Source organism: Fusarium redolens (genome assembly GCF_020744475.1).
Source record: "Fusarium redolens strain MPI-CAGE-AT-0023 chromosome Unknown BKA55scaffold_18, whole genome shotgun sequence".
Taxonomy (NCBI): domain Eukaryota; kingdom Fungi; phylum Ascomycota; class Sordariomycetes; order Hypocreales; family Nectriaceae; genus Fusarium; species Fusarium redolens.
In genome coordinates, this window is record NW_025763681.1 from 83,596 (window position 1) to 104,238 (window position 20,643).

At 49.1% G+C, this 20,643-nt stretch overlaps 4 protein-coding genes across 4 annotated transcripts; 2 read left to right on the forward strand and 2 right to left on the reverse strand.

Annotated features, from left to right (window-relative positions):
* Positions 1–576: 576 nt before the first annotated feature.
* On the reverse strand, positions 577–3,810 carry BKA55DRAFT_141831 (alkaline-phosphatase-like protein). The gene has a single exon (XM_046184900.1). The coding sequence runs from the start codon at positions 3,337–3,339 to the stop codon at positions 793–795; it is 2,547 nt and encodes an 848-aa protein (XP_046044091.1). The 5' UTR covers positions 3,340–3,810; the 3' UTR covers positions 577–792.
* Positions 3,811–6,457: 2,647 nt separating this feature from the next.
* On the forward strand, positions 6,458–7,672 carry BKA55DRAFT_522974 (uncharacterized protein; the record flags this gene model as incomplete). The annotated part of the gene is made up of 1 exon (XM_046188613.1): positions 6,458–7,672. One exon carries the CDS (start codon positions 6,458–6,460, stop codon positions 7,670–7,672), a length of 1,215 nt encoding a protein of 404 aa, XP_046044092.1.
* A 2,224-nt stretch (positions 7,673–9,896) lies between these two features.
* Positions 9,897–11,393, reverse strand: BKA55DRAFT_598005 (phosphoesterase family-domain-containing protein; the record flags this gene model as incomplete). The annotated part of the gene is made up of 3 exons (XM_046196154.1): positions 9,897–10,972; positions 11,025–11,094; positions 11,169–11,393. 3 exons carry the CDS (start codon positions 11,391–11,393, stop codon positions 9,897–9,899), a joined length of 1,371 nt encoding a protein of 456 aa, XP_046044093.1.
* A 6,949-nt stretch (positions 11,394–18,342) lies between these two features.
* BKA55DRAFT_457203 (uncharacterized protein) lies at positions 18,343–18,810 on the forward strand (the record flags this gene model as incomplete). The annotated part of the gene is made up of 1 exon (XM_046186083.1): positions 18,343–18,810. A coding segment is annotated over one exon (468 nt), but the record flags the coding sequence as incomplete, so codon positions are not given.
* Positions 18,811–20,643: the final 1,833 nt, after the last annotated feature.

Below are 20,643 nucleotides of genomic sequence, written 5' to 3' on the forward strand. Positions count from 1 at the left end.
TTTGTTAGCACATCTCCGTTCTGCCGACAGCTCTAATTTGTACCTTGAGTTTTCATCCATTACTGACTGACGCGACGCTCTCCATCAGATAATTGGCTTTCCATTACTAGTTTCCCAGCCTTTGACGACAAAAACCTTCATTATGTCCCAATCCGAGCCTCCTTACAGCTCAGAGAGCAATTCAAGACTCCGAACCCGAAGGCCTAGCCCGAGCAATCAATCATGTCCTCGAAAACGACAGCGACAGATCCGACCGGCCAGGTTCGGCCCACCGCTACTTCCGGATAGACCACAGTCAGCTACCAGCACCGCGACAAGTATCGACGCAACCAAGCATCCGGAGGCGAAGGAGTCAGTGGGAGCTAGTTGACAGCGATGAAAATATACTTCCTTCTATAGTAGTCAGAGAGTAGAGCGTTAGACGTGTTTCCTGAGCAATAAACAGAGCAAGAATTTTCCATTCAAAACGAGACCTCTTGAGACACCCTACTATGCCAAGATCTTGAGCACTGGGAGAGCTTGAGGTAAGAATAAGGTCATGTTAAGAGAGCTGGTCACACTGAGTTCGTCAGGAAGTATTTATGGGTCCGCGAAGAACTGACCAATTGAATGTTATTTAAAGTCATGCCGCTGTAAGGTCATGCCTCTGTATCAAAACCGTCATGCCGCTCTATCAATTCCCTTAAAAATATATGCCAGATCCATGGTCTATGATATCCTAGAACCCAAACTTAACCTAAGTCCCAAAAAAGGTAGTTACCCAATGCCCCATATCATACATCAAACAACCATTTAGTCACCTTTGAGTTTATACCCCCAAAGCCGTGTTCGTTCCAAACTCCACCAGTGAGCCACTTGGTCGGCTTCACGAACCCAGTCAGCGGCTTCTAGACCGTATTTGCGCTTTACAGCCTTAATCATAGGCTTGATGGACCATTGGTTCAAAGGATCCATCTCCCGCGGATTTTTCCCAATGTCGGTGAACGTATATTCGAGATCTTTCTTCAAGGGGATAACCAGTCTCCAAGGTGCGTCCGCCGATGTGACAGCGATCATACCACCTCCAGGGTTAATAAGCCCAAAGTTCCAGGCACGGCGGCCATTTAGCGACTTATGGTATGGTCGGATCAGGGATTGGCCCTCAAAATCGTTGACGAGGTCGGACGCAACCGCAGTGTCGTGGGCATTAAGGGATCCAGTATTGATAAGGAGGTCGAGGATAGTCGGGAGAATAGAGATCGAGGTTACGTTGGCCTCATACTGAACGCGAGGAATGTTTGGATGGTGGAAGGAGATAGGAACCCGGAAGTTGCTAATGTGGCGGTTCTCGTATGTGCCCGTCTTGGGAGAATCTTCCCTGAAGGCTTGTCCGTGGTCGCCGACGAAGACAACAAGAGTTTCGTCAGCGATACCGGTATCGTCAAACATCTGCATAAGCTCGCCTAGCCACGCATCTGTAAATCGGACGGTATTGAGGTACTTGTTAAAGTCTTGGTGTCGCTTTCCCACCTTACCCATATACTTCTCGGTTTCAAACCACTTAGGCATACCCCAAGGGTGATGAGTTGTGCTGGTGAAGTGCGATATGAAGAGCCGTTGGTTGTTGGCGAGGCCGTCGGTAATATACTTCTCGATGTGTTCCTTCAAGTCGGTTTCGGGATACCCAAAGTAGTTGATCTTTTCCATTTCGGGTTTGTCGTGGGCCTCCTTGTCGAGGTTTCCCTTTGTAAAGATGTACTTGAATCCGATCTTGGCATCAAAGATGTCCTGCCTATCGTATGTATCCGTAACGGCCTGGAAGAATGCGGGGTACCACTGGTACTCGTGGAACTCGTCTTGTGGCTTCCTGAATCCATCAGACCAAACCTTGGCATCTTTCGTATTGTTGCTTCCCTTCAGTGTATTGAACAACTCGAGGACCTGAGGGATGCAAGGCTGATAGCTCTCGACTACAGCTTCCTCGAACATGTTGACGGCCATGGGCCAAGCGCCGCAGTGAGTCGTGGCAAGACTCTTTGTCGAAACACTGCTACTCGTAAGGCCTCCGATTACGTTAATACCACCGAACCCGGGCTTCGTCTTGTCGTTCCACTCCGGCTTCGTAGGCCGGTCGTAGGTAGAGCCATTTTCGCTCTTGTAATTACCAGGCTTGCCTGTAATCTTCTCCGCGTTTGGTGTCATGCGTGATACTCGGGCGTTGACTTCGTCTCTGAGCGACTTCTCGTGAGAGTCCATGATGAATCGATGAATGTCGGTGTCTTGTTGGATCGGGAAGAGTTCTTCACGCATACTCTCCATGAGAATGAGGACGATGTGCCTAATCTTGACAGAGTTGTTTGAAAGTGCCTCTTTCACTGGTGCCAAGATGCTCTGATTAAGGTTACTTATCCGCATTGGATCGTTGACGGGGTTATAGAAGCCCCGATCCCGCAGTGTGTTCGGGCACGCGTCATCGGTACCAACGTCCTTGTCATTGTTCTGGTATCTGTTTTTATCCCATTTGAGAAAACCGGCCGGGATGGGCTCGGGCAGCCACTTGGGAGGATTCTCCCTATACTGCTTGACAAACTTATTGTTGTCGGTGCCGGGAGCCCAGCCCTTGAAATCGCCGCTGGGATCCAACCACTTGGACTTGTCGATAAGTTCCTTAAGCGGCCACTCATTGTTGGACGCACAGGATCCAAGCGTTGGCCTGAACGAGTCGAGAATGCGGGAGGGCAGACTTGTTGCCATGTGGTTGAAAGGCTTGTCGGGGCGGATTATGGCCGTGATTCCAACAAAGACCAAAACGGTAGAGGTCAAGACCCAAGAAGGAATAAAACACCACCTCCGCTGCCATGAAGGGCTGTCTCTAGAATGCTTCTCCTCCCCGCCGCCGCTAGAGGTGGATGATTTACGGTTATCGTTAGAAGCTGAATCCCCGGTGGAGGGGCGCTCCATCAAGGCCTCGACATCTTCGGGGTCATGCTGAACATGTTTTTGCGGACGAATCTTTGCTCCAAGATACCTGGAGACTCTTGGTATGTTAGGAGACGATGGAATGACAAAGAGAGAAGTGGGCGACATACCTGAAGCGATGCGCTTGCCGAGTCCGGATACCAAGTTCCCAACGAGGCTGTAGAGCATGGTTTGGGTGAACCAGGAAACGATGATAATAATTAATGCGGCCACCAAAACGCCGCTGCTCTCGCTAACTAACACACTAAGGCCTTCGTCGTTGACGAAGTCCCCTGCGTCGCTCCATTCAATCTCGCCGCCTGTCCTGTAATAGAACCCAAGCTCCGACGATGCACCGCCGAAAGTAATTAAGCTATGGCCCAAGTCAGTGTTGCGAACCATTGAAGAAACACGGAAGAAGAGACTTACATTAAAATAGATCCCAAAAGGTAGCCGACAAAAGAAGGGATTGTCCGCCCTCGTCGTAACAAGAGGCGTACTAAACAGACTAGGAAGACATCTTGTAGGAAGAAGGTCGGTAGGTAGACAATAAAGTCAATGACGGTGATGGAGTGAAGGTGAATGTATAGATGGAGTAGCTTTGTGAAGAAGAGCGATACGGAAAAGAAGGCGAAAAGAAAAGAGACGGAAGAAGGCATATTGGGCCTGCTTCATATCGTTAACGATATGGGAGAAGCATGATGGAGGAGTAAGGTGAATAGCCGGCTGGGCAAAAGTCAGGACGGCGCGTGTTCCTAAAGGTTGCTTATTTCCGGCTGCTGCCGCTGGCTTGTGGCGGAGCCATTGCGCTGACCCGCTTTTGTCCATGTTCCAGACCTCGTTGCCTACAGTGCTATACGGGCCGTGCTGCCGTCTCCGACTAATAAATGCAGTCTACTGGACCACCAACCTCTCTTAAGTTAATAGTAATAGCTATATGGATGACGAACGCAGGAAGCAGGCCGCGTCATGGGCTTGCGTAATGAAAGTGCAAACGGAAAACTTTGGTGTACGGTTGGCGAAACCTTGGCGGCGTCATTAAGTTGCCAACCAGAACACTTCCTTAGGGGCCTGGTGTGGTTTAAGCCAATAGTGCTTGTACTTAGCAAGGAGGCCGAGACCATGGATCCCATCGAGTGCCAACTGACGCCAGGTACATGGAGATGTATGGCTGCAGCCAATCAGCGCGCTGTTCAGAAAATTTTGACCCAATCAGAAATCGTACCCTATCGGTACTTCTATTTACTAAATAATTTGCGTGTGATAGTAGTACCAGCAATTTTCCGAGTTACATAGAGAGACATTGGCACTCATAGCAACCTGATCTTGAGTACCTCCTTTTGCCTCTGTTTCCGGACACCTATCCTAATGCTTCTCTCACCCACGGAAGGCTGCTACAAGCTACGCAAGCGTAGTTAAAACCGCGCTTCCTTCGACTATGCTCCTGCCATGGAATCCTACTATTCCTTTAATCTGAGACTCTTCGTAGCCGGGCAAGTGGCCGTGCTTGTACTGACGACCCGAAACGCTGAATTAATTGGGCAGATAAGTGTCTCCGCCATTGGTATTGGCTCTCGAAGACCTTCCACTCGGGCTCGCCCCAAATTTGAAGTAGAAAACTATTGACGAGTATCACTTTGAGCAGGAAGTTCCAGGCTATTGACTGCCATCCTCCTCTCCTTATGGGCCGTGAGTATTGGTTATACGATCGCAGCTGGTCTCCTGTGTCAATGCCGTTCATATGGTGGTTATATTCGTCGATCCCCAACGGCACACCGAGATCCTTTCGCACCTCGGACCCAAACACCTCCCGCGCAGCTCGGTTGGCGGCAGAGGAGCCGGCAGGCCGTCGGCGACTCCGTATGACTTGGTGTCCTTCACGAAAGACAGTGGTAAGAAAAAGAACAAGAGCGTTATCCTTCCAGCTAAACCGATGCACCTACGTTGTCGTAATAAACTATCAGCAGCGATCGTATGCCGATAAAACCCACGGCTACTACGTACCTTTCCATCCTTTGTCGGAATGCAGTGAATTTGGCCCCAGGGGATTCCCTTTCCTTCCCTATCCTTCTCAGCAACGAGTAGCTCGTCAACGCCGCTATCCTTGCGGCAGGTTCCGGTCGCTCCTACCTGGCTTGAACGAAGTGCTTTGAAGAGTTTTTCTGACGCAAAAATATTGTCAAGGAATACGTGGTAAACCGCAAGCGGCAATAAAGTTAATAACGTGGTGATGACCCGTTGAGTAGGCGTGAGATGCTCTTCAGCCACCTCTTCGTCACCCTGTCTCGAGCACTGCTGTGGAACAAGTCCGCAAGGCCCTCTACCGTGAACGTGCCACAACCAACGAACGAAGTATCCAGACTGTCCCAGAACCCATATCTTATAACCGGTCGATGCAGGCTTCTGAGGAATCGTTGTTGTCTGTAATGAGCGGCCTGTGAGGCGTACCATAGCCTCGTCCACCGTCAAATCACTGCTGGGCACGTACATAGAGTCTCCAGTCTCTTGTATATGCTTCACCATCGGTCGACCTGCCTGTAGACGCTGGGCATCGGGTCTTCCCGGGTTGAGTCCGGCGGTGACGACGGCCATAGCTTCCCGGAAGAGCAGCCGGTCGATCTAAGCCAGCAGGATTGAAGATGCGTAGACGGCGGAAGAGAAGCAAAAAGCGGTCGCGAGGCATGTGGCGGATAAATAAATAGATGGGATGCTCTTGATCAAACGAGTTTGACCAGCATCGTTTCATATTCGTCTCGTGATATATTCCCATATTAAATGAGAATACCGAGAAAAAGATAGATCTCTTCAGCAGAAGTTGGCCTCTATCGATTCTCCCTGGAGTGTCTTTGTCGAGGTCCCTCTCGGCTGCGCGACACTTCGTTGGTCCATTGAGCCCAGGTCTCAGCCATCTCGTGCGGTAGGTAACGAAATAAGAGGTCGATAGGTGTTGCGGGCAAGTCTCGGATTACGGGATCACGCTTGGTCACTTTGAATGGGATGAACTAACCAGGCTGGCTGCGTTCAACCAAGGGAGGCTCGAGAGGACCAACCGTGGTATTGTCACATCTCTCCGGAGTACATGCAGTCGCGCAAGCAGCGCAGAGATCCCCAGGAGGAATTAACACGGTAATATGAGAGTGTTCTGAGTGTTCTGAGTCGCTAGAACCCATCGTGACGACGGCGTCCGCCGTAGATGATGGGTTTTGGTGATAGGAGGTAACAAGGTAAGCGCACGAGAGAATGACGTACCATCGTTGTAGCTCTTATGTGGGAAGAAAAGGTGGGTACAAAAAGCGGGACGATTTTACCTGGCGTCAGTTAGCACTCGATGGGATAAAAGTATAAGATGCCGGGACCCGCGACAAGTCGCCAGTCGTCATGCAAGCAAACTTTCCCAATGTCCGAACCTTCTCAAATCAACAGCTCAAGCACGGAAAGATACGATGCAGCAGTATGCCCCAATGTGGTCTCAGCATCATCGTCGTCAGACCGCCAAAGCGATTCGGAAACGGATGTTCCCATGCCATCAATATCTCCCTCCTCAACGACTACTCTCGACGAGAGCATCATCGCAAGAACCTACAATGCCGCGAGCAATATACCGCACATACATTATTCCCAGAAATTGCAGAGAGACCACTCAACGAACAATATCGGTAGCAGGACCACACAGACAGCATTCGATCGCGCATATCAACTCCATGCACGAACCTCTCATATGGGTATCCTCGATCCTGCGTACAAAGTCTTCACCAGTCAGAATGGCTATGGGTCGTTGATCTATAAGATTCAGGCTAGGACGGTCGTCGTTGCGGGCGATCCCTTATGCTCGGAAGAATGTCGAAAACCACTGTTGAATGAGCTTCGCCATTTTCGCTGGGCTCGTGGTCTGACTCTTGCATTCGTCGGAATCAGTGAGGACTTTGTCAAGTATGCTCAACAACAAGGTTGGGCGACAATGCATTTTGGCCATGAAAGAGCCCTCAACCCGCTTACGAACAAGGTCCTTCGAAATGAGGCAAGCAAGCGGATGGTCGCCCAGAACAAGCAGCTGCTTGATCCAAAGCGTGGAGGTATATCGGTACACCTCTACAGCCCGAGCATGAGTAAAGCCGAGTGTGGTCTGGAAGATCAGTTACAGAAGCTTTACGATGACTGGCGGCAGCAGAGGAACCGGAAATATGGAGGCAGGTTACAGGCCTTTGTGACTGTCTACAACCTTTTCTCGCATCCCGAATTGACAATCTTCTTATACACATCTGATTGCAAAAGCCAACTCAACGGATTTGCGACACTGCGGAAACTCGGCACACAGACTGGATATCACATTGATCCTTGCATCGCATCTCAGGATGCTCCTCGAGGTATCACAGATCTTCTTATCGTCACTGCCATGCAGTTACTCAAAAGTTCCGGAATAGGCTACTTGAGCCTAGGTTTTGAGCCACTTCATAAGGTTGAAGGGATAAATGGGCAATCAAAACTCCAGTCCCGGCTCTGGAAGCGTGGCTACAACCACATGATTAAGTCTGTGCCTGTGACAGGCAAAGCAGCATACTTCAAGAAGTTCTATCCGGATGAGTCACTGACATCGAAACTGTTTATATGCCTGCCTAGCAAAGGAATCCCTCTTCGAGAATCAATCGCTCTACTACAATTCGCGAACATGAACATCCGGCAGCTCTTTACTGGAGCAAGTCCAACAGACCAACATGGCGAGAAACAACCATTATAATGCCAATAAACTTGGATGACGCCCTTCATGTATACTACTGTCACTCGGCTTCAAGCGCCTCCCGCTGCATACGCCGGAATCTCCTTCGTTATCCACACCTCCGAATAGATCAAAGCCCCTTTATAGATATGGTGCTATTCGCTGTTTATTCAAGCCATTATTGTAACGTGCATGATAAGCGAGTGGACCAGACAAGCTAGTGGACCAAAAATCTCAACCCTCAAAATAGAAATCGCCATAACACAACAAACGATCTAATCAATTAAAGCTACTCACTATATTCTTCCTCAGACATCGCAACCACTATCTGACATGTTCTTGTGTTATGCCCGGCCTTGCCGCATTCTCCACAACACCTTTCCTTCGCTCGCAGACCTTCCTTAATCACCACTTCTCGACGATACGGCCACCCCTTGCGCATCAACACCCATCTGGTCAATTGCTTGACTGCCTTCCTCTACTGTCATCACCCCTCTCTTTTGTAGACGGGTCCTTTTCGTTCTCCGCCGCCGGCTTAGCATCTCATTCGCTTGTCGAAGGCGTTGGGCCACAGCTCTCAATAAGCCATTCTCATACATTATTGCCTTTGTTCCCTTAGAACGAGACTTCAATGCTTCTAGAAATGACTCTGGAGAGCTACTTTGATGCCTTTTGATTCGTCTTTCAAGGTATTCTGACTGAGACCCGGCCTCAAATACGGTCTTTGTCGTCTTTGCAACCCAAGGGGTAGAGTGGCTAGCCTCCTCCTCAACCGGCGTTGGAGTCCGTAGCTGCACATCAAGCTTTGACACAACACTTTCTAGGTTAAGAGGCACAATCCTGGCCCCTCGAAAAGCTGTCTTAATATTCGTTTCTGTCATAGTGGTCTGAAATGCGGCCTGAAAGGCCGGAAAGAACTCGGTCTTCGAAACGTGGGTTATGGAGCATCTGATCAGATGCTCTATTTCCCGACCATAAGCCTGCTTAAGCGGCCCGAAGCACCCGACATCAAGAGGCTGAAGTAGATTAGACGAATGAGGTGGTATACAAAGTGTGATAATCTTCTTTCTCTTGCAATACTCCTCGAAGTCGACGGAGTGGTGACTTTCGTGCCCATCAAGGATCAGAAGACGATAGCGATTATTTGATCGCTTGGTTGTGCACCGATCGAAGTGCTTTAGCCACTAAAGACCCATCTCGGTATCGGTCCAGCCATTTTGAGACGTTGCAATAGCCCACTCACCTGGGAGGTTGCTTTCTCGGACCTATCACCTCCTGCGCGGCCGAGCACCAGACACCGGCATGCTACAAAACGATGCCATACTGGGAGGTCATGAGTGTTTCGCGGCAGAGCGATAGAAAGCAACCTAAATCAGGCTGGTGTTTTGAAATTAAAGGGATTAGGCTCGGTTCAGCTGGATATTTATCGGTGACTGAAGATAATAATGATAATGGTGTTTCCAAAGTCAGCAAAATCCATATGGTTGCAATCAATCGATATAGGGGACACGTCTCACGTGCGTCGGCGCATTAGATTCGTTCAAACAGCTTAAACTCAATTTAATCGATGGGTAACATAGACTTCAGTTGCCATGCCCAAGCTATCAAGATTCGTATAAGGGAATGATGCAAGGAAGTCAGCCAATCAAAGAGCCAGAATCCCACTTTGGCCTGAAATTTGATCAGAGTGTCAGCACTGAGTCGTTCAAGCGAAAGCCAACAGCGGGGAATCATAGGGGTCATGAGCCAATGGCAACGTATACAAACCACTTTCAATGAAAGTGGGAGAGACGATAGGGATGAAGATCAAAATCAAGTCCTAAGCTCAGATAGCAGGACTTTATAGGACTCGAGCCCTAGAAAGGGCCAATTGGAGCTATAAGGTCTTAAAGGTCCTTCGATTGCCAAATAACAATAATAATAAGAATAACCTTTTGTCATGTGCACTCAGCATCCCTGAGCGATCCAACAACACCGCCGGGGTGTGATAAATTTCATTCATTCCTTCGTAGCGTCAGAGGGCCCCGTCCGCGCTCCCCTGTAGGGAGGCAATACGTATATTGCAGTGGGTTCTATATACAGAGGGAAAGTGGGAGGGAAGAACTCCCCTGTAAGCCCTCCGAGGCCGGGAAGCCTATTATACAATGTGGTCGTGACGTGAGGTAACGCCAATACGACTGTCGCCTTTTATTGTTTTGCCTCTATAATCTCAGCCGAGACTTCAGCCTAGATAAACTATCCCGGGTCACGAAAGCGCAGCTATAGCGATACCCAACAGCAGTGGTGCTAAGGAAACAGGGACAGTCTTCGTCAGAGAACCGCTGTTTTTGCTTCCACTAGCGGAACCAGTTTGACTCGGCGCGGCATTGGATGGGCTAATCGATGAAGAAGCATCATTAACCCCAACAGCCGGAACGCGCCCCTTGGTGGCTTGGTAATTATTGTCATAGGGATAAACATTAGTGTAGTTGTATGACCCCCCAGACCTGCCCCACACTGACTTGACAGATCCCAAGACGCCTCTGCCGGAGGCGCACTTGGCTTCCGTGTCGGGTCTCGGCCACCATCCGGGCAGTTCTTGTACATCGTTTAGCGGCCCGGGGTAGGACACATTCCACGACAGGCCCTGGTACGAAATGTCGGTGTTCTTGTAGCCCACTTTGTTAGCCAGGACAGAGAACACATTAGCATCGCAGTCCCAGCGGCCGAGGGAGGGGAGATCCCAGTTCACCGACACGGTAGACAGCATGGAATAGTGGTTGTAGTACATACTGTCTGTGGTGCCGTGTAGGGACGGGTGAACGGCGCCTCCGAGGAGAACCGTGAACACCTTATTAGGAATGTCGTCCATTTTAGCCTCATCGAAGGTGACCACTATGAGGGTCCCGTTCATAAAGTACTCATCGTCCATAAGGGGACCAAGCCATTCGTGGAGCCATCTTCCTGCAAAGGCAAGCCCAGTGTCGTGCCCATCATCGCGGATATTTGGTGTGAAAAAGGCCCATTGAGGGAGGTTTTTACCCGCCAAATCTTGTTCAAAGTCGGTAAAATTCTTGATCCGAGCCATACGGGTTGCATTGCTTGAGATAATATCGTAAGAGGACAGTGGATTGTGCTTGCTCACATAGCCATCTCCATTAGCTCCTTGGTCGTCGCTTTGCGAAAAGTTCTCCTGATACTCAGTCCAGGAGATCTGTTTAGTATCGAGGAGTTCAATGACGGTAGAGACGTTAGCCGGGATGCTATGGTATCGGTCGTTCTGTAAACCAAATGTGTCGCCTCCCACGGCGGCGACATAGTTGGGTTGCGATGGATGGCTGACTGCAAGAAGTGTTAATTACAGCGCGGTCACTTTGAGAGCTGAGTATCTGACCTGCGTAGTAATTCTCGAGTAGAATACCCTGCCCGGCGAGCCAGCGCATGTCCTTATTGCCAGCTGCTGTCTGTCACTGATTTAAGAGCCTGTCTTATATCCCTTTTGCAACCTACCATTCAACAAGCTAGACCTGGCACATACCTCGAAATTGACATTCTCCAGCCATATCTGAAACATACGACTGAATCCCACCCCTGGTACACCCGACTCTTCAATTGCCCGTGGAACGGTTGCTTGAATTTCCCTGATGGTTTCCACACTTGGCTTTTGGAAGATCGAAGTAGTCGATTTGCCGACGACGGCTATGTCTCTGCGTATCGCTAGCATGAGAATCCTGAGAATTAGAATGTTTAGGAAACTCTTCATATTTTGTGATCAATATCCGTTAAAGAATAATTAAGGATCGTATAAAAGGCTTCCTAATCGGACGGCTCTGGAATTTACCAGCGCTGCTGACTCGGATTAGTCTGTCTGCGTCAAATGACGTAATGTCATTTGTCCTTCAGTGAATGACGAGCTCTTGTTCCTTGGTCTCGTCATAGACCGGGATTTGATCACATCTATCGCCTCAACCGCGGCCAGTCTTTCACGGTAACCCAGAATAAAGTTCGGGGAGCGTGGCGAATGCCTACGTACGTCAGAGTCTGATACCGGAACGTAGTGACATGCCAGCCCGCCATCTCTTCGCCCGCCCTTTGATGCAATTCCACTTGCCACCTCCGCATAACAGAGACAGATTGTCGCACCGAGGGTGCTGAAAGAATCAAAGGTTAGGTAAACGATAATGAGCAGCAGTGGTCTGTTGACTAACTGATATCTAAAGTGCGGGATACTCTAGCCCACAAATTTACTTAAAGCACACAGCTCGATTACTAAGTGCTGTTGTGTCCTGGGGCTCGTGGAGATCATGCCTGGTCTACACCACAGATCGTCACTGTGTGAATGAGGGGAAATAAGGTAACTGGCGTTAGCGAAGATACTCCGATGGTCCCTGTTCTACGCCTTGAACGCTTTTATGCAATGTACCACTTGATTTTAAGCATTGATAATCTCCGTCATCTCTCGTCTCCTCTTGCCCACGTCCCCTCCTTTGAAGCTTTCCCGGCTAGGTAGTAAGCCGGGGTTCTTAACCATAAGCCATGAGAGCTTCTAAATCGCCGCCAATGCTGGAGAACTCGACCCCTTGGGCCTCGACAAAATCTGACGTGATGACCGTGCGGTGGCTTCATGAGTATTTGAGCGATGGGATTGAACCAGTGTGTCCAACAACCAAGTCAAGTAACTTGGTTGGTTGAGGTGGGGGGCCACATCATCAGCATCAGTGTTTATTGCCCCCCAGGAGAACGGATCTCATAGGCCAGATGGTTACATATGGGGCCCCACCTCAACCAACCAAGTTACTTGACTTGGTTGTTGGACACCCTGGATTGAACGGCTGGACGTCACCTCTTGACCCAATGATATGGATGGCAATGTTAAGACGCGGGCCGCAGGTTGGCTTCTCGATGTCTGGCAGAAACGCGATGCTGTTCGTCCTTCACGGCTTCGAAGGCTCCAAATGTTCGACGCCTGGCAGCTCGCCAGCAAAGGACCCCTGGAATCGGTCGCACCATGTCGCCAGCGCCTGCGGGTTGTCATGGAACTGGACCCGTACACGTCCGTCACTTATGACGTCGCTCGATGGCCCGTTGCTGATCTTCGTGTCGTCAATCGCGACATGGCCTAGCTCGTGGGATTTGATGCGGTTGAGCGCCCTGGTGAAGCGCCCCTAATTGAGTAGACTCGGCGAGCATTGGATCTCACCTGGTGCACCTCTGCTCCGACTCGACCGTGTAAGTGGTTGTTGTCGGATTGCGTTGGGCTTCGGGGTCAGCATCGTCGTTAGCGCGAGTCCAGAGATATGGACACGTGCAGCAGAGCCTTCCTGGATTAATCTCTTTGACTGCGCGAAGGCTCCCACACGGTACCAGTCTCCACTACTAGGTCACTATCTAAGTCGCTCGCTAGCTTGGTGGCAATGTGTTAGTCCTGTATCTCGATTTGGGTGAGGGTAGAGAGATACTGATCGTAATTGGCTAAGATCCCTGTAAGATACCCAATGGGAGCCTTCGCGCAGTCAAAGAGATAATGCGGAGCTGCCCTCGCCGATAGCTCCATTTTCACATGAAGTCATCCTGAGGCATTTGGTGGTGATAGCTTCAGTGCTGATTCGTCCAATCTCAGAGGCCCAATAAATAGAGTTGATTAGCTCAATCTAACTTGTCACATCGCACCACTAAGGCTGCTCTGTCACACGGGCTGTCCGACCAACAGGATCAAAATTGGAATAAAACAGATGACAAGGAAAACCTCGTCACAGCCGACGAATACGGCCCTATCCAAGGCAAGATAAAACAGACCAACTTCAGTCATTCATTTAGTTAGAAATCAAGAGTGTAACGAGTGGGGTGTCCAACGGTGTAGACCCTAGCCAGAGAGTTTATATTAGTGATTGACAATAGAGCGGGTGAGGCATATGGTGGTGACCAAGTTGTATTGAAAGCTGAAGAGCTGAAGAGCTGTACCATGTTTATCTGGATAATGACTGTTCTACACCTCCTAAGAGGTCAGGAGGCTCCAACGCGGTCACGACGAGGGGTTATAGCCAATTAGAATGCACACAACAGAAGGTACTTCTACCGCCACCTAATCTATGAGGTGATAGAAGTACCAACAGCTTTCATCGTTACAAATCGCTACATCACATACCTTACAGCCATACCTAGTCTGTTTGGCCCGACGCCTGCTTCTTGCATTGCCGCTGATTTCACTAAAAGCATGCCCTTTTGACCCTTTTGACCGTATTTGCCCTTGTCGGAAGCCAAGGCAGGCTAGGCACTTTGCCTTACGGCCTCAATAGACATAGTTGATATTCCTGTCTATATGCTTTTGCCGTGTTTGAGCATCTTCTATGTCTTCTTCTGCTCCTGACCGGTATCTCTTCCTTGCTTGACTTTCGCTATGATATGCGTTGAATAGGGCGTTTGAAATGCACTTCCGCCAAGTCTCCTGTGACATATATCTCTCCTAATTTGGCTGGGGACCATGTAGTTGAAGGATATAGCTATTAGTGAGTATAATATCAAGAAGGAAGGTCCATATAAGTGCCTGCCAATGGCCACGCCGCAGGGGGTGATCGTAGCTTGTATATGACCTCAATTGATCGCCTCGGTCAACGTGGTTCAGTTCATCGTTATAAGCAGCAGCTGCTGTCAGGATTGGAACGACTTTAGTGATCTCCTTATTAAATTCTAGCTGTATTGGCCGGGCTCAAAGGTGGTTTGTAGACGGCTTCTTCCTCTTCTTATCGGTACGCTTATTGCCTCGGAAGACGGTTATGATAAAGAGCATAAGGCTGTTATCCTTCCAAGCTAGTTAATCGACCTAGGAAGGAGGGGAAAGGATAAATTAGTAAGAAAAATATATAGAAAAGTGTTATAGCTACTTGCCTTATTATCCCTTGTCGGGATAGCCCTGACTTGATTGAAGGCATAGTCACAACGTCCTAATTTATCAAGTGCCTTATCCCTCTTTAGGTCCTTATGTATGCTATAGTTAGGGCGAGCTGTGCCTGTGGCCCCGTATCCGTGATCACGAAGCTTGCGGAAAAGAGGTGGTGTTGAGAAGAGATTATCTACAAAGACGTAATATGTCTGCTTTGGCAGCGAATCACATAGGGAAATAACGACACCCTGCGTATTGCTTAGTTGTGTGAGAGCAGCTTCCTCCTGACTTGCCTCCCATCACTTCTCTAAGGGGCTGCAGCCACGCCCCTTCCGCCTTGATCCCCTGCTTGTGGCACCGTAATTTGAGCCTTTGTAGTGCCAAAGCCACCGAATGAAGAAGCCTACTTGGGCGATGACCCAGATCTTGAAGCCAAGAGGGGTTAGTTTCCCTTTGACAACAGTTGTCGCTGTCGATCTGCCTGTATAGCGGACCATATACTCATCTACAGCGAGATGAGAGCCTGGTTGGAAGAGTGTAGCTGACACTCTCTATATATAGTCAGACCACTCTTCAGCAGCTTGGAATACCCTCGGAAGGGGGGCGTTTTCATCGATCTTGTTGTAGTCAAAGGGACAAAGATAGCGGTGAATCAGCTGAAACTTCCGATAGGGCATAAACTTAATAACTGAGTGCAGGGGGGCTTGATCTCCTAGCCCGGGGGTCTTCCAATGGCTTGAGAGCTTCCTTTCCTTATGAATTCCTATATAAATCAGCATGCCGAGCCATACATAGATCTGTGCCGTAGAGATCCCTTCCCAAGCCAGGAGCTTTGCCCGTTCATAAAGTGGGTTATTCCAGCTATCAACCACGCCATTTTCAAGCAGGTAATAAATCCAGCTATTAGTATATTCAATCTATCTCCAAAGCAGTAATTTAGGTATGAAAAGCTGGAAAAGATCAAGTGGTGTGTTGGGCAAATAACTGATATGAAAATTGCGAGGTTGCACGATAAAAGGGCTGAAGTTAAAGCCGCGGGTCTCATCGGGCGGAAAATCATTAGCCCCGGCATAATCCTCAGGGCCTATGCGGGGGCCCTTAGGTTCCTTGCAGAAGCTCTTGTCATCATAGGAATCAACCTCCTGTCTTTGATCGGGAGCTGAAGATGTATTCATTAATTGAATGGCCATGAATTGTATAGTAATTTGGCTGTGAAAGGTTGGAAATTGAAGCTATTGGTACCCCGCTCGTACTGCTGTGATGACAGGGATAGTGTGGGGCGGGGTACGGGTTGTGGCCTTATGAGCTCTTAGGAGATGTTCAAGTTCGGTATTTCTATTTATTACCAATATAAAAATTCTATCTAATTCTATAAGCCAGTATATTAAGAAAGTCTATTTATACTGTATTATATTATTGTAACGGTTGCACAAGCCGTTAAACCACAGGGCAAAAGATCGGGCTATAATCACTATGTAAGTAATTATAGTAGTGCTTTCAGCTGCTTTTAGAAGCCTTACAGCGCTATTACGATGATGAATCATAACAATTATATTTTAAGGTTTTATAAAGCTAATAAAAAAGCTAAAAACATATACAAAATACTTTTAAGCTTACTATTGTTGAACAGTAGGATGGCCGCACGGGGTATCATGTGACCTAATAGTCAGCTGTCGGCAACCCTAGACCCATTCAGGAAAGCATAATAAGCAGACCCCTCTCCGAGGAAGGCGGGGATGGAGTTCGGACAATACACATACAATTAAGGACATCAAGGCGCACGCGATCCGTTCAACAACTATAGAGATATCCCTAATCTTAGTTACTTGCAAGTCCTTGGCTCACGAGGATAGGCTCTATTTCCGTCCTCTAAACGAAAGAAGATGTAATCCAGGAGCATTCCCTGTCAGCTCCTCGGCTATCAGGGCAGTATGAAGTATATGATATATGACAGAGAATCGAGAAGGACAGTACGGAGCAAGAAATCTTGCACTCAAGAAAAGTTAAGGTCGACCAGTGTATAGTAGTCAGCGTCAATAAAGTCCCTAGGATTCGACGTTGCCTAGTAAATATAAGAATTAATTAACGGGTCTAGTATGATAGGCTAAGATTTTAAGTAGAGCCAGGCATTAAAATCAGACTCAAAAAGTACACTGAAGGTGGACGGCAGGGTCCACATGGGCACCCGATGCGCCAGGGCATCCGGGTGCTCATGTCTCAGTCGCCGGTACGCAGCGGAGGCTTATGCCACTCAAAAGGATAGAAACAAGCTCGAGACGGAGTCAAAAAGACAAAAAAGGCGCCAAGCTTCGCTAACGGATTTAAACTGGCAAAACGGCTACCGGTGCCTCTGCTGTGACTCGGTCGATGAAGCGTAATAACGGTTCTGGAAGCGCAAACTGTGGAGTTCTCGGTGTCCCAAAAGAGGAAAGCTCCATCAGTGAACAAGCTTGGTCGCACGACCTGTCATCGTCTCCGTCATTGGATTTATGGATAAAGACATAATGGGGGTCAACCCAGGAAATTGAGTCTCCTCTTACGCCAGATGGTCGTCGTAGGCTTCGGCTTGGCAAGGAGATGTACGAGTAGAGATGGATAAGAGTGATCCTGCACGCTAATTCCGTGCAAGATCCTAGCAGAACTCTGGCGCTCCGGCAGCCAATGATCTTGGGATCTGGAAGCACGTGGGAGGGGAGCCACCCATTGATTCGACCGGTGTCTTTCACAAGCTCGAATGTCTTGTGCTCATCGTTCGTACGGAGCCTGAACCTTCTGAGGCTCCCAGAAGCAGCGGCGTTTGCCTTTCTTTTCAGTCCGTCGAGAGACGACTAGGCGGGAGGGGTGGGTAAGAGCGTGGATGGGCAGGGGCCATCAGTTCGAACAGAATTGAAGGACGCCTGGAGGCCCAGTTAGTCGTTGGAAGATGCCGTGGCAAGACATTATTATTCTTTGGTTCTTTCATATTTATATCAAGCTGGCCTTGATGCCCAAAAAGGAAGATTATACTCCTTTGTCTAAACTGCAGGCGCAAGGTCTCACTTGTCTGGTTAACTGAGTGCATCCAAGTACACGAATACCAAACGCTTTCATCTCTTCGTTTCCTCACTTACAACTTGTTTTTAATTATCCCTTCTTGGCATACGCTATTGATTCCCCCATCCATCCAGTTCAATGGCTGAGGAAGAGGCGCGTGTCCCCCCGGCCGCTGTCGCCAAGACAGCCGGCGGCAACAGTGCTTTCCGCAACGTCCATAACGACTTTGCTCATATCGCTGATCCCAACGAGCGTCGCCGTCTTGCCCTCGCCGAGATCGACAGGGCTCCCTTTGGCTGGTATCATGTTCGAGCCTGTGTTGTCGCCGGTGTCGGCCAGTGCTGGATAGCCACGCGTGTTGTTTCATACTGTTTCATATGAAACTGAAACAGTCCCTGGACCCGGATTCGTATGAAACAGTAACTCCCCCAGTTTCATATGTTTCAGTCGGTTTCATATGTTTCATATACGCCCGATGAGTCCCAAATATCTTAGTACTTAACCAAGAAAATTTCGCAAACCAAATGCCTTTAACGCAGTTAGAAACTTGCTAATAGTAACTATGTGTCGCATATCACGACTAGGTTCGTGCGACTGGATATAAAACGCGGCCCGTACTTTAGAGTCGTGTCTCCGGTTTCACATCCGGCTTGTCGCATCAAGGACTCCAATCCTAAAGACATGAGCTTAAATAGCTATGCCCGAACACATGGCCGTTCAATTTCATTTGTTCTTTAGTTAATTCTTATCAGTTGACTGGTGCCATCACTGATCCCTGTGGAATTAATTGTCCGAGAACATGTCATCAGCTTCGCCCGCTCCCTTGTTATCGGAGCCTTCTGATGAGCTCTTGGGGTCTGCTTCTCCTGGTTCTCCCGTTCCCGCGAAGCACACATTGGATCACTCTCTCTCTGATCGGGCTGGCAAGCGCGCCAAAGGCCGTACGAACAAAAGCACTTGGAACGAGGCGCGTGGCCCTTATGAAGAGAGAGGGGAGAAAGCTCGCGATACCTCATACCACGAAATTTGGTACTGCAAGCACTGCGACTCCACGAAAAAGCCTAATTCGATAACGACGAACCTGAGTCGAGCCCGCAAACACCTGCGGGACTTTCATGGCATCCGGGTGATAGAGCATGTGGAAAGGTCGGATCTGAAGAAGCAGCAACATGGCACCATTACGGACTTGTTCGGAAGGCAGGAGGAACGTCAAGCCAGTCGAGACCTTACTGAGGAAAAATATTTGGCAAACGCTATTAATATTCCTGCATTCGAGGAAGCACTTGCCAGGCTTCTTACGGTTCGCAATATCGCCCACACATTCATCGAGTACCCCGAGTTTCATGCTGTTATACTCTCCTGCAACTATATGGCCCGGGACGTCCTCCTACGCAGCCGCAGAGCGGTGCCGAAGCTTCTCAAAAAGACTTTCGCTCAACACAAACAAGGGCTCGTCAAGAAGCTTCATAATTCTCTCTCATCTATGGTCCACTTCACCATTGACATGTGGACCTCATCGGAACAGAAGGCGGCATACCAGGCAATCGTGGTCCATTTTGTAGATGCGGAGACGAGAGGAGTCGCTCAAGCGTTATTGTCACTGCGCGAGTTCAAAGGAAGCCACAACGGGAAATTGCAAGCCAAGGCTTTCCTGGAGGTTGTCGAAGAGTACGATCTCAGAGGAAAGGTTGGCTACTTTACGATGGATAACCACGACGCTAACGACACTATGCTTGACGATATCGCAAAAGAGATTGATGGTTTAGATCCGGTTGCCAGGCGACTACGCTGCAGTGGCCACATCATGAACCTCATCGTTCAAGCCTTCCTCTTTCGGAGTAAAGCAAAGAAGATTCAAGAGGATGAGAGAGAGGGGATTGATGAGGCGTATGAGCGGCTGTGCAGGCTATCCGAAAGAGAAGAAGGGGGCATTATTACGAAGGCACAAGCTACCGAGGAATGGCGGGAGTTTAGTGTTCTGGGGAAACTCCACAACTTGTGCATATATTCAAGGAGCTCTACCAGCATTTACAACGACTTCAAGGCCGAGATTGGCAGGGCCTTGCCGAGGGACAATGACACACGTTGGAATTCATGGTTTCGCCTCATTGACGTGGCAATTGAGAATCGGGCAAAGTTCATGGATTGGATTCAAGAAAATCATGCCAAAATCGAGAAAGATGCACTGGACCACAACGACTGGAACGAACTAGGAGATATTCATGCGTTCTTACAAGTATTTCACCAGATCTCGGTGCGCCAAGGCCGGGAGAATACACTCGATGAAGTTCTCTCCCATATGGATTTCCTCCATCATCACTTCACGCGGACTAAAAACCGGGCTTTCAGTGGCCCACGCTTCTACGCGCGCTTTCACGTGGCTTGGCTAAAATTCGAGAAGTATTACCAGCTTACCGAACAAGCCCCGGTGTACGTGGCCGGTATTCTCCTCCACCCAGCACTCCGAAAGAGCTATCTGAGTGAGCAGTGGAAGAGAAACCCAGCCTGGGTCAGCAATGCCGTGGAGGCTGTAAGGAAGATCTGGTCCACAGACTACAAGAGCTACCAGCTCCCAGATGAACAACAGGAGAAAGAGCAAGAACTCGATGAGTTTGATCGCTGGAGGCAGAAGGTGTACAGCACAGCGAGTGAGGTGAAGGATGAATTCGACCGCTTTATTTATGTAAGTAATTTGAAGGCTTCTAATGGCCTGGTTTTGATGATACTTCGCAGGGCTCACAGGTTGGGATTGGACAACAAACGGCCTTACAGTGGTGGCTTGAACCGACCCAGCGAGAGAATTTCCCCCTCCTCTGCCGTATGGCTATTGACATATTCTGCATCCCCCCCATGTCTACGGAAGCAGAGCGAATCTTCTCAGGCGCAAGACGGCAGGTTAGATGGGATAGAAGTAGCATGTCTGCCAAAATGGTAGAGGCATGTGAGTGCATTAAAAGTTGGATAAGTGTTCCAAAGGGAAAGAGCAGGCCGCTTCTTGCAGGGGTGTTTAGGGAAGCGGAGGATATCGACGCGGCTGTAAGGATACTCCAAGAAGATATAGAGATGAGTAAGGGGGCAGAAAGTGATGGCGAGCCTAGGG

What these genes read in the sequence shown, in the direction of transcription:
- BKA55DRAFT_141831 (XM_046184900.1), bottom strand. Translation starts at nt 3,339, where the DNA reads ATGGTTCGCAACACTGACTTGGGCCATAGCTTAATTACTTTCGGCGGT.